General features: G+C 38.4%; 1 protein-coding gene across 1 annotated transcript in view; it reads right to left on the minus strand.

Moving 5' to 3' along the window:
- Positions 1-5,373: 5,373 nt before the first annotated feature.
- FKTN (fukutin) overlaps positions 5,374-14,198 on the minus strand; it is a 42,498-nt gene continuing 33,673 nt past the window's right edge. Inside the window, exons 9-10 of the mRNA XM_089682613.1 lie at positions 11,685-11,812; positions 5,374-7,081 (exon numbers count right to left, since the gene is read on the minus strand). Coding sequence (XP_089538739.1) covers positions 6,868-7,081; positions 11,685-11,812 — 342 coding nt within the window. The 3' untranslated portion in view covers positions 5,374-6,867. The remainder of the gene's footprint in view (positions 7,082-11,684; positions 11,813-14,198) is intronic.

Consider the following 14,198-nt stretch of genomic DNA (forward strand, 5'->3'; position numbering starts at 1 on the left):
TATGTGCAGGTGGCATTCTAGCAACTAGCAGATTTATATTCAGAATTATATTTCAAACCCAGGGATACCAAACACAGTGCACCCTTGTCACCCAGGAGGGAAGAGACTGCTTTCTTCTCTCTCCTATGTGCCAACATAGTCATGTATGACCTTGCTTGGCTTGACATGAAATACCCTATTCAAATATATAGCTAATATTAATGTGCCCAGTTCCTGTTGGATGCTATGAACTGTATGTGAAGTTGTGACATGTGGAATGGACATTTTATGGCACGGTCTGCATTCCTAGAGCCCTAATGGCCTAACAGGTCATGTGTGACAGCTGTCTGAGTCATTGTTTTATGATAGGGCAGCAGAAACCTCCTTCACAAGACTAATTTGTGGTTTACAGCTCTGGAGCTTGCCTCTATTTGTGTTTTATTTAAGATAAGAGGCTCTTTTGAAGTTGGTACAACTTACAGCTACAAATTCCAATTTCTAGAGGAGGGAGAAGAGAGAGAAATGAATGTAAATGAAAAACAACATGGCTGAGACCTGAACAAGATGGCTGTCGTTTACAGCGTCCATGTCTCCATTGCGCACAATCGTCACAACAGCAGCTCTATTGCTTAAGGATTTCTTGCACAGCTGCAGCTGGTGATGCAGGTCAGTTTTATACATTTTATAAAACTTCTGTGTATACCATACAAGGTTTTTCAACCTTTTTTCAGTCAGGGCATGCTTTAAAATTCTGAGCAATCTCAAGGCACCCCATTCTAAAATTTAAAAAACAAAACTAATAGTTTTAGTAGTAAGACACCGAATATCAGAGGTGATTTAGTCTTCCAAAGAAAATACACCTTTGCACAATGGTGCTGACTAGTGTTCCAGTGTTTCTTCTCTTTTCTCAGTTTCTCAGCAGGGGAGGGCAAACAAGGATGCTGTGCAGGCACCTGACGTCCTGCTTATCAACCGATGACATAATTAGATATTAGGACTCCGGTGGCTGGAAAGTTGTAATGGTGCACAATGAAAACCTGTGGCTTTGTACAACTAAAAGGCTTGATCCACCCACTGGCTTGTATCAAAATTTTTGGGCAAATTTTAGGCATTTTGCCAAGGTACCCATAAATAAACCTGAAGGCACCCAGATTGAAGATTGAAAAAGGCTGCCATAGCCATACAGCCCAATATCTGGTAAAAACTCACACCTGCATACCACAAATTTTCTGCTTCCTGTGTGAAAGGGTCTGCATGTTATAGTTAAAGCAGAGCTCCACCCAAAAGGGGAAGTTCCGCTTTAAGGACTGCTTCCCCGCTCCCCATTAAGGATTGGCACCTTTGGGGGGCGGGGGGGAATGGGTACCCGAACAGGTCCCAGAAGACTACAAGACCATTCATAAAGCGCAGCGCTACTTGCGCATGCGCAGTGGGTCCCCGGCTGTGAAGCCACAAGCTATCACTGAAGATGCTGGCCTCCTGGAATACAGGACGGCCAGTGAAACGGGCTGCGGGGGGACACACCGCGGGACCAAGTGACAGGTAAGTGGCTGTTTTTTTAAAAGTCAGCAGCTACAGTTTTTGTAGCTGCTGACTTTTATTTTTTGACAGGGTGAGTGGAATTTCATCTTAAAGAGACACAGTTGCCAAACCATTCATTACAACAAAAAAATCTTCCCTATAAGCCTATATGTGTTTTTATATTACATGTGTTATTTGCAAAAGCCTCCCTTTAGACTACTGGACCACTTATGTAAGGTTGAATTTCTTCACTGACCACCAATATAAAGGAATACTACAACATATAATCCTTTGTCTCTTTTATGTTCATTATTATTATTAATAGTTTCATGTTATGATTAATACTAACCATAATTTTGTCACATAAAGTTAAAAAAAATAGCTAACTAGTGTCAAATGTGCCATATTTTTTTTTTATTCTTATGCCTACAATTTACCAAATCCTGATAATGTGCCGTGGGTAGTAATAGGAATGTTTAGTAGGGTTTCCATGAGATTTGACATTTTTTAAAGGAAGCTTCTGGGGTATAAAAGGTTGAGAAAGACTACACTAGATAGTCTAAAATTGCCAGTTGAAGGACAATCGTGATCATATGGTATAGCATGCATATGAAAATCACATTGCATGTTACCTTTAGGTAACCTTAGCACAATACCTGAAAATAAAGATTCACAAGAATACAGTATTTGAAATGAACACCAAAAGGTTGGTTCAGATAGAAAATATTCTGGAAAATTAACAATACTGGTTTACAGCATAATATTACAAATTTTAATATTATAACACAGTGTGGTTTATTCTGTTTTCAGGGATTATGTATAGCTATATTTTTCTTTTTAAGTGTCTTCTTAGACTAAAAGTTAAAGCAATATCCAGTTGCTGAGCATTAAGTGGATACTAGTAAAACAACACCTGCTACATCTCCCTCTCCATGGACCAGACATTTAAGGATTTATTGTCATGACTTCTAGCTAGAAGGTCAACGTATTGTCCTGCCATTACAGGCTGAGATCACATTTAAGACTTTTAATGAACCTACAGTGAAACATGAAAAAGGATAACTTATACTGTATGTTCATGTGGCTGTGGTGATGTTAGCAAATAGTATTTACATACTTGATGACTCCATATCAACAGTGTAATTTCTGAAAAACAGCACATACTTACCTATACTTATATAACTGCCATATGTTATGTGTAGAACTTTGACAAATAGGAACCCACAAAATGCTACAGATGTCAGTGGTGTGGGTAGCTTAGATTAATCACGGTTGATGATGTCAGTGGTGGTGGGAGCATAGATAATTCACAGCTTTCACTGACAGGATCTTAATGTTGATGTGCAAAGGTGAAAAGTTATTCTGGTAAAGGATATTGAAAAGTGTGTATTGTAGCAACACCATAACAACAATAACATGGGTAATTTTAATAGACAGTAAATAATAGTTTAATAGTTTCTTCACAACAGGTGGAACACTAAATGCATTGCATATAATGTAAATTAATACACTTGGGGGCTAAGAACAATTGTGCATCATACATCCAAGGAGGTGTACCAATGGGGTAGTCAATAATGGACAAGGACCTGGGCGTTCTGGTAGATTATGGACTTGATTATATTTCAAGAGCAAGCAAAATACTTTTTTGTAATAAAAGAATAGAATTCAGAGGGAGGATGATAAGACATTATTTTGCCCCTGTAAAAAGCAATAATAAAACCTCATTGGGAATATGCATTTCAGTTTTTGGAACCAGTTCACAAAAAGGATATTGGAAAAGGATATTGGGGAACTGGAAAGACTGCAGAGAAGGACAACTAAACTAAAAAGAGACATGTAGGAGCTCAGCTTTGGAAAGATTAACTGAACAGAATATATTCTCCTTTGAAAACAGCCAATTAAGGGGAGATATTACCATTATGTATATTGGGCAGCACAGTGGCTAAGTGGTTAGCACTTCCGCCTGGTAGTACTAGGTGTCATTGGTTCAAATCCCAACCACAGCACCACCTGCCTGGAGTTTGTATGTTCTCTCTGTGTGGCACTCTGGTTTCCTCCCACGCTCCAAAGACATGCTGATAGGTTAATTGGCACCTGTCTAAATTGTCCCTAGTATGTGTATGAATGAATGTGAGTTAGGGACCTTAGATTGTACACCCCTTGAGGATTACGGACTGATGTGAATGTACAATATATATGTAAAGTGCTGCATATATTGACAGTGCTATATAAGTACCTAAAATAAATAAATAATACATAAATGGTTCCTATAGTGAACTTGGTGCAAAGTTGTTCACTTTAAGGAAGGGGCACTTTTTTTGTCTGAAAGAAAACAGGTTTAACCTCTGTATACAGAAAGGCTTCTTCACAGTAAGGCTGTGAAAATGTGGCATAGACTCTCCCAGAAATTAGTTATAGCCAGCTCAATCAATTATTGTTACACTATATTGCCAAAAGTATTGGGACGCTTGCTTTTACATGCGCATGAAATTTAATGGCATCACAGTCTTAGTCTGTAGGGTTCAATATTGAGTTGGCCCACCCTTTGCAGCTATAACAGCTTCAACCCTTCTGTGAAGGCTGTCCACAAGGTTTAGAAGTGTGTTTATGGGAATGTTTGACCATTCTTCCAGAAGCACATTTGTGAGGTCAGGCACTGGTGTTGTACGAGAAGGCCTGGCTTGCAGTCTCCACTCTAATTCATCCTAAAGGTGTTCTTGCTTCTACTTTGTTATTATACCACTAACAGTTGACCGTGGAATGATTAGGAGCAAGCTCCTGAGAGCAACCCATTCTTCCACAAATGTTGGTAGAAGCAGTCTACATGCCTAGGTGCTTGATTTTATACACCTGTGGCCATGGAAGTGATTGGAACACCTGAATCCAATGATTTGGAGAAGTGACCCATTGCTTTTGGCAATATAGTGTATTATTATTATTCAATTAGTATACAAAAAAAAAAAGCTGAACACCATTAATGATACCAGAGACGGTTTGTGATGGCAGACACACACACACAGGTTGGAATGGATGGAACTATGTCTTTTTTCAGTCTTACTATGTAACTATGGAATATCTAATTGCCTGGGAGGATCGGGATGTTGGAGCAAATTGGACAATGCCTTTTAAGGGTTTTATTTTTCTTTCCTCCCGCTCAACTGGGGGAAAGGGTTCTGCATATTGGGGATTTTCGTATTTATCTTTTTATATTAGTTGAACTTGATGAACCTGGGTCTTTTTTCAACCTGACTATGTCTCAGATATAGTATACCTATTATATATCTCCCACCTGCATTTTATTTTTAAGCTCCATTTTGCTGTGGTGGAAGCCATAATGATCCCATGGCAAGTGGGGTGTAGCTGTGATACTTCTAACTAGGCACCGCACTGTCTGAAGGATTTTCTATTTAGCACAGATCTCCAGCAAAAAAGCTCTCCTAAAACTTTGGCTCTGCCACTAAACTTCCCAAGTTGGAAGATCGGCAACATTCACCCACGCCATTCCATCAGAGGAATACTGGACATGCATTGCTCACACATTATTACAGGAGTGCCATTAAGTGTAACAGGAAGGACTGCCCCCATTACCAGAAGATTGAAGGAAGGAAAAGGGACAACACTGGACTGGGCCAGAAGGCCCTTAAAAGAATGCATGCATTTATATTTTAATCATTATGATCAAGTAGTTATAATAGAAGCAGATTCTCTCACTTAGCAGTCATAAAAACGCTGGCAAGACAAGCACCAGTATCTTCAGAATGGAAAAATATTAGTTCAGTAAAATCCCCACAACAACAAATTTGTTGGTACCTTCCATGGAAAAATATTAGCCCATGATTTTCTATGAAATAACTCGAAACTGCATAAAAGTAATTGGATTCCATCATTGTTATTTCAATATTTAATAAAAATCAAAATTTGATTTTTGACTTACATTTATTTAAATAATAAATTGAATTTCAATTAAAAAACAAATGAAAATGGTAAGGAGAAACATTAAAATTTCACTGCAATTTTACAAGCAATATCTGTAGTACGTTGTGCTCTAGAATCCTTTGAAAGACTTGAGGTTTCAGCTTACCCTACAGAGATTCAAGGCACCCCAGCCAGATGCAGCAAACCATCCCCGAAACATAACCCGGCCCCCTCCATGTTTCACAGTAGGTACGATGTTCTATTGTTTGAAAGCCTTATTTTTTTTTGTCTGTGAACATAAAGCTGTGACTTGCCAACAGCTCCAGTCTTGTCTTATCTTTCCAAAGGACATTCTCCTATAAGCATTGTGGCTTGACAAAAGGCATGTTAGCAAATTTAAGTCTGGTGTTTATATGTTTTTATTTTAACAGTGGCGTTGTCCTGGGTCTTTTTCCTTTGAACAATGGATTGTGCAATCAGGCAATGATGTACATTGACCTTGGAGTACGGCTTATGTCCTTTTGGACATTTTCTTTGGCTTTTTGTCTACCATGTGCACTATTCTTCTGATCAATCTGGGATCAATTTTCCCCATGCATTCACAACCTGGGTGGTTGGCTACACTCCCATGGACCCTAAACTTCATATTTGTAACTTTAGTCACAGGAATAGCTGCTTGAAATATGGCCTTTACCAATGACATGCTGGCCTATAACATTTTTTCTGATCCCCTCAAGCAACTACCTACTTTCATTTCTCCAGTCCATGTTAAGTGTGGTGCACATGATTTTAGATTCTAGATTGCTGTCTGTGTCCATGTTGGAGAGTTGTCACAGCAGAAAGTAAGGGAAGCGTTAAAGGGGAACTCTCTCAATGGTGACACTTTTTCCAGTAGCAACAAAAAAACATGGGCTTTTTCCCCACTGGAGAGATGTCCTCTCAATTGCTTGTGTGTCTCTAGAAAAGGAAGTGAGGGGTAATCTACACAGTGGGTACACAGACACCTATAAAAACCTGACAGAGGTTCTAATCCTTCCCCATCATATGCAATAACACTTTCCAAAACTGAAAATCGACAGGAAGGGATATCCTCATCACTATTTTCAAGAAAGCATAGTAACATTTTATTTTTTAGATAATATCTCAATTTATTAGTAGCAAACACATACATCAAAAACAAAACATTAGCATGTTATTCCATGCAAGACAAGTCACAGTTGAGTACAGTAGTTCTTAGGTATAAAAAGGAGACATAAATCTGTATTCCTTATAGCAGCCTGTCTTTCTTGTAGTGTGCGTTTGAAAATGAAAATGATTTCTTTTCAAGTGCCCGATACTTGCAAGTTCATTACAAATAAAGAAAGATCCATGAAATGTGATACCAGGTGACAGCAATGAGTCCAGTTTCCACACAGTATTCAGTCACAATGACAGAGCTGATATTCTACTCCTCTAGAATAACTGAATGACATCATCCCACTCATCCAGAGGCCAAATTCCATTTGGCTTTACATTGGGTGGGGAGTGTTTCCAATCCCAAACTTTAAGAGGGACATCCCAGTTTTTGCCATAATTAGCTTTGATATAATCCAGTGTTTCACATGGCACTTGAACCTTCAGCTCTAAAAACTCTGTCCAGCAAAGTGTAAATTTTGGAAACAAGTATCTGCAATGAAAAGATGAAAACAACACACATTAAGTTTCCAGGATACTAAAAGCAAATCAAAAGCTTCTGGTGCTTGGTTTTTTAACCACTTGCCCTCCTGAGGATTTACCCCCTTCCTGACCAGGCCATTCTTTGCGATCCGGCGCTGCGTTATTTTAACTGACAATTGCGCGGTCATGCAATGCAGAGCCATACAAAGTAGTGTGCATGAGCTGACAGGGGAGAGATCTGTATTGTTTGCAAATGGCGGAAATCCTTGGGTGCCAGCGGGGAATCACTGGCAGAGACCAGATTGACAGCTGAGGCCACGAATGGCGGCGTGGGTAGGGAGTGCGTGCCACCTACTTGGAACTGCAAAATCACGTATATATACGTGATTTTGCGCACCCGTGCTGCCCTGTAGCAGTATTTCTGATATAGGGTGGCGTGGAAGCAGTTAAGCAAAACTGTACAGAGAGAAAGATGAAAGCTGATATTATTGACATGGCATTGCTATGTATAGTAGTTATCAGGCCGTTTCCTGCATCAGTAGGTTCTTGACCTGGAACAAGCATGCAGGCTTGAAAGTCAGAACTCCTGATTTGCATACTTAACCGGTTTCCGCCCGGCCTATGGCAGTTTGCGCGCATGCAGAGCCGCGCTGCGGCGCGATCTGTCACCGGCCGTGTACCTCGGACACGGCGATGACAGATCTGAGTACCGGCCCCGTTGCTGGTACCATGTGACCTGCTGTGACCAATCACAGCAGGTCACATGACAGTTGTATACAATGGATGGCTTCATTCATGCCATCCATTGTATACTAGTGTGTCTAGCTGTCAATGGTCACAGCGATCACATGCACAAGCTGGGCCAATCACAGCCCAGCTGTGTCATGTGATTAGCCGTGGCCAAATCACAGCTAAACACAAGAAAAAAAAAAAAATAAAACCCTGAATGAATCGATGTCATTCAGGTAAATGCTTGCTTATAGCAAAGTAATTCTTTGCTATAAGCAAATTGTGTAAAAACAAAAATACTGATCACTTCCCCAAAGTAGTACAATGTTACTATGGTAACATTGTACTACTTTGGACATAGTGAAATATGAAAAAAAAATCTTAAAAAAAAGAAAACAAATTTAATAAAAAATTTTAAATAATGAAAAAAAGAAAAAAATTATATATTTTTTTTTACACTGTCACCAGTCAGTGACCCTGATCACCGCCATGCCAGTTATATGATGACGCTGTACTGCACTGGTGACAGTATGTAAAAAAAAATAGTGAAAATAATGTTTTTAATTTTTTCATTTTCCGAAAAATTATGACAAAAAAAAATACAACTTCAAAAAAACTCTCCATGCCTCTTATGAAGTACGTAAGACAGTCTACTTTGCAAAAAGGGGTCATTTGAGGGATATCTGTACTGTTCTGACATTCTTCGATCTCAAGAAATTAGATTGGCTGTCAGTACTTTAGGATTAATCAATATTCAGATCTATACCATAGTTTGTGAACTATAACTTTCCTACAGACTAAATAACACATCCTAATTTGGGTTATTTTCAGCAAAGACATGGAGCAGAATACATCTTGGCCTAAATTTATGAAGAACAATTACACTGTTCAACAAACTTTTATTTTTTGCCAGTTTTGGAAACAAAAGGATCCATTTCTTAATGAATTTCACATTCTGAGTTCAAATATAACAATGAAATTTGTCAATTGGTTCTAGTTTTTCTGTAAACGGAAAGTTTTCTACTATAGGCGTAATGACTACATAATGCACAATAATTATATAGATAGATGTCTTTCCACAAATATAAAGCAAGTGATATTGACTACATAAAGCCTAAATGGCATAATATATTGCATAGGATTACCAAGAAAAATTATAGCCATAAGCTAAGTTGAATCATTTTAATACTTAGGATTCTCACTAGTTTTGTCTTCAGTTTGTGTCGGTTTTGCTTCTCTTGGCATTTCTCTTGTATTCGAGGAAAAGGCTATCTCTTACAACTGCACGTGACTACACGCTTCAGGTTCTTCCTCACTTGACTCAACCACGAAGGATTCTGTTGCTTTAGGAATTGGTAGCCCCTCTCCATGAGGAACTGGACGTATTGCCGATGGAATATTTGGATAGTGCACAGATAACTTTTTCTTCTTATTTAGCCCTTTTACAATTGGAGGCACCATACAAAAGTAACAATTACTAACATGATCTGTTGGCTCTCTCCAAATCATTGGCACAGCGAAAGGCATAGATGCCTTTTTTCCATTCAACCATTGCTCCAGTGCCGTCCCACAAGAATTGCAGCATATATGTGGTGCCCAGCTCTTGTCCTGGTCTCCTATCTTGCAGCCAAAATACAAGTTGTAGGCTTTCTTAATCATTCCTGTTATCCTCCTTTTTTGTGAGATAAAAGTTATTTCACCGCAGATATAGCAGAAATTATCTGCTTTATTCACACAAGTTCGAGGCATTACTGAGTAGCCTATATAAGCATAAAACGAAATGTAAAGACGCTGTCGAACTACAATCAGCTACAGATACTGCAGCTTTTATGCAGTGAAGTGATGCAATTAAAGGCTAATATTGCATCATCTCAGTATACATGCAATTTTCTATTGGTCACCAGTATCAATTGCGCAATATGCAGCTGAAGTTGCATCATAATTTTGAATGGCTTACGTCATTAGATGGGTGAATATATCATGGAAACTAGAGCCAATCAACATTTTTTAGGGTCATTTTCGTTTTCAGCACCCCAAAATTATGTAAGATTAGCTAATTTTATGCCCAAAACTTTTTACCTGTTGAACAGTGTTATTTATTTGCAAACTTTTATAACAAAAATGTGTTTTTTTTCAAAATTTTCGGTCTTTTTTTGTTAATTTAGCAAAAAGTAAAAACCCCAGCGGTGATTAAATACCACCAAAAGAAAGCTCTAGTTGAGTGAAGAAAACTATAAAATTTTAGTTTGGGTACAATGTTGTATGATCACGCAATTGTCATTCAAGAGAAAAATTGGCCTGGGCAGGAAGGGGGTAAAAGTGCCCTGTATGGAAGTGGTTATACTTGGTCAGTGCCTGAAAAGGAAATCATTAATCTCTTAAAAAAATGCTAATTGCTTGGCAGTCATACTGATCTTGTGTCTGCAGTATTTTTTGAGGCACTGACCATAAATAAGTATGCAAATCAGGAGTTCTGATTTCACTCAGGCATACTTGTTTCAGAAACGTTTGGGCATGTTAAGCAAATTCTAGCAAATATTATATCTGTCCCAGCAGAACATTTTTTTACAACTTCAACAATGTTTGGCTATAGGACATTTAGTGAGAGAATTGCTGAAAAAGGTTATAACTCAATACATTTATTTTATTCTTTTTTGTGCAACCCAGAATCTAGAGGACATCTTAACCCCTTCCTGTGACTGCCTCCTGACCCTTTAAAAGGTTTTAAATGCTGGAAAGTGGACACTCCAATCATGTGTTTGCTGTGATTGACAGTCAGATGATCAAGAGGCTTATGGGCAAAATTCAGGTCCTCCTTAATTGTTTGCCGACCACCTAACTTCTAACTTTTATGGCAGTAGTGCGGCCGCTCTGTGCTTTATTGCGTACCTAGTACGTGATCTGTGCACCCGGGCGGGGGGGGGGGGATGCATGTGCTCGCCGGCCTGGCTGTGCTGTGATTCATTACAGCACAAGCCGAGCAGCAGATACTGGCCAATGATTGACCACTGGAACCCGCTGATCTGCTCAGTGTTTCATAGAACAGAGCTTTGTGATTGTAAACAATACATAGCTTTGTTTACTGACAAGGGATCTTGCTGGTTTTTATTCCCCGCTAAGCAGGAAAAAAAAACAAGGTCCTTGGTAGAAGTAGAACATATTACACATTGTTAGGCACACAATAACTCCTTGATTTCCCCTAGATGTTAACCCCTTCCCAGCCATTAGTATAGTGACTGTATATAATTTGGAACTAAGCACTGTAGTAGTGTTACTACTGTCAATGTCAATCAGTTAGTGTACCCCCAGCCAGCGTCAGCTAGTGTTTGATTGGCTGCTATAAGTCGCTGATTGCCGCCATTATTAGTATAAATTCCAGTATATATACCATAGTTTGTAGACGCTATAACTTTCATGCAAACCATATAATATACACATATTGGGATTTTGTTTTTACCAAAGACATGTAGCAGAATACATTTTGGCCTACGTTTATGAAGAAACTTGATTTTTAAAAAATTTTTATTGGATATGTTTTATAGCAGAAAGTAAACAACTGATATTGTTACTTAAATTAAATAGACAGCAGATTCAAGAATCAAGCTTGATTACATAATTTCCCAAGTTGCTGTTGTGGGACCAAGGTTAGTTGGAACCAGCCACTCAGGGACTCTGCCTTAAAAGGTGACCTCCCGTTTGGTGCTCCAGATTTTTTTATTACAGGCCTCGTTGCACTATCTACTGCATGCTTTAGGTTCAAGTCTAAATGTATTCAATGTGGGTAATTAAACATATTCGATTTAACCTCAAATTAATTTTGTACAGCAAGAAAATGGTCTTTGCTTGTAAACAGCAGTAATATATTTAAAAAAAAAAAATCATACTTGAATTTCTTGCCACTTTTAGCTTGTGTTCCCCCATTCCACATATAATCAGCTTCTTCATAGAAGAAAAATATGTCAAGTTTCACATCATCACTCCCAAGAAATGAGAGCTCCAAACTATCCTCCACCTAAAAACAAACAGAAAAAATAAGTTCCAGAATGGAATACGCCACCATAAACAAATACAACACCTGCATATATCACATATGTTTAAATTGTTGCAAGGGACCAATGTACAGACTTACTGTATTTCTTGACAAATTATCAAGGAAGAAAAATAATGTATATCAAATGTAATAATATTAAATCAGTTAAAACACATTCTCTTTTAATCTCTGGGCCTGAAAAAATACATTGGCTGCTCTAGGTGACATCTGCCTTTTCATCTTGGTGAGCATCAAACACTTGCATAAGGGATCAATGTCATTCAGAACTTGAACAATCGCAAATCTATGAAAATGGTCTGTGAAAATGTTGCGTTTTTGCTCATTTCTGGCAATGTAAACCTGACCTGATATCATGCCTGTCAGTAGTAAATAGTTTGTCTCAACACTCTAACAATTGGGTACTGTCCATGATACTTTTTTTATTTGCACTAACATACAATTTTGAGGACAAGCTTTTGGGGAATGTCCCCTTCTTCAAGGTCTAAGCAGTACTACTCACAAAGTTAGCAGAATGTTAGAAGGGATGAAAGAAAAAAAAAAAAAAAAAAAAGGAGGCTAGAGATAAGATGCAGTCAAAGTGAGGGGGGGGGAATACTACACTCACACAGAGGGAGTCAAGCTACAGCTAATAGTCATAAAAATGTCAGATAATGATTGAGGAATCCCATGTCCAAATTAAGGCCCTTATCTCTTGTGTCAAATAGAATTATCATTCTTAGTTCAAAAGTTTTTCTTTCCTGAATGGATTTGAAATTTCCTTTAAGTACTAAAACATTGAGGTCTCCCATTGTGTGGCCTGGTTGTGCGAAATGGTGTCCCACAGGTGTGCAGAGGTCATCTTCTTTATGTTCCTTGATGGTATGTCTGTGCAAATTCATCCTTGTTTGCAACTTCTGTCCTGTTTCACCAACATAAGATCCTTTGCTGCATTTTCTGCACTGGATAAGGTACACAACATTACTGGAGGTGCAGCTGTATGATCTGGAGATATTGAAGATCCCTTTTGAGTGTCTGACACTTTTTGATGGATTGATTTGGTTGCACAGTTTGCAGCGTTTCTTATTGCAGGGTTTGCTTCCATTATTTGTGACATCTTGATCAGAAGGAAGTTTCCTACTGATTAATTTATTTCTGAGGTTGGGGGGTTGTCTGAAAGCTAGTATTGGGGGTTGCTGGAATATTTCTTTCAGAGTTCCATCCTCTGTTATGATGGGTTGTAAATCTTTGATTATTTTTCTTATTCCTTCTAGTGCTGGGTTGTATGTGGTTACTAGAGGTACACGGTTGTTTGTTTTTTTCTCTTTGTACTGAAGTAGGTTTTCCCTTCGTGTTCTCAAGGCTGTGTTTATGCTGGTATTGATAGTTTTGTCCTTGTAACCTTTCTTACGGAAGGAGTCTGCTAGTGTCCCGAGATGTTTATCTCTGTCTCTTGGGTCAGAACATATTCGGTGGTATCTAATGGCCTGACTGTGTATGATGGCACGTTTCGTGTGTTGGGGGTGGAAGCTGAAACTCTGGAGGTAGTTGCATCTGTCAGTGGGTTTCCTGTATATTGAGGTGAGAAGTGTATCATCCCTGATGTATACTGTGGTGTCTAGGAAGTTGACGTGTGTTTGAGTATTCCATTTTTAGTTTGATTGATGGATGAAAAGTGTTGATCAATGAGTAAAATTGTTTTAGGTTTTCTTCACCTTCTGTCCATATGATGAAAATATCATCAATACAGACAATACTCTCAACACTCTAATATCTTTTCTGTATCTCTGTTAAAGGTAGTTGAAAAATAACAGACTTACTGTCTGGTCACCAGGTAAAAAGAAAAAAGAAAACAAATGAATGCAGCCACCGAATTCCGGGATTTGTAAGCTCCAATGTAATATATTTTTGCTTTTTGGTTTTTATATGCTTTGAGGAGAACATACTATTGCCCTCACTAAGGCCTGTATTAGTAAAGCATTAAAGTTAAGTGACAGTGCCATCTACTGGGGACAAGTCTTTGATTATGACATCAACAGGCTCAACCAACTACATTGTTTACTTATTTACTACAGCTATACTGCAAATATTTACACACACACGCACATATATATATATTTATTATTATTACTGCAAAGACTACCTTGTATGTAGTAAAAGACAAAAGCCCTCACCCTTGTCTGTGTTCATCCCCCAAGGAAATAACTTAATTATGGTTGTCATGTATAATAATTGCACAAAAGATAGAGTGAAATTGTACTGGCTGTACTTTTCAAACCTGTACCAGGAAATGGCAGCATGAATCTTGCTAATTACAGAAAACAAACACTTTCCTTCAATTTCTTTGTATGCTCAGCTGACATTCATATGG

Source organism: Staurois parvus, unplaced genomic scaffold (genome assembly GCF_062004578.1).
Source record: "Staurois parvus isolate SC_StPar_1 unplaced genomic scaffold, SC_StPar_1.0 ptg000292l, whole genome shotgun sequence".
Lineage (NCBI taxonomy): Eukaryota > Metazoa > Chordata > Amphibia > Anura > Ranidae > Staurois > Staurois parvus.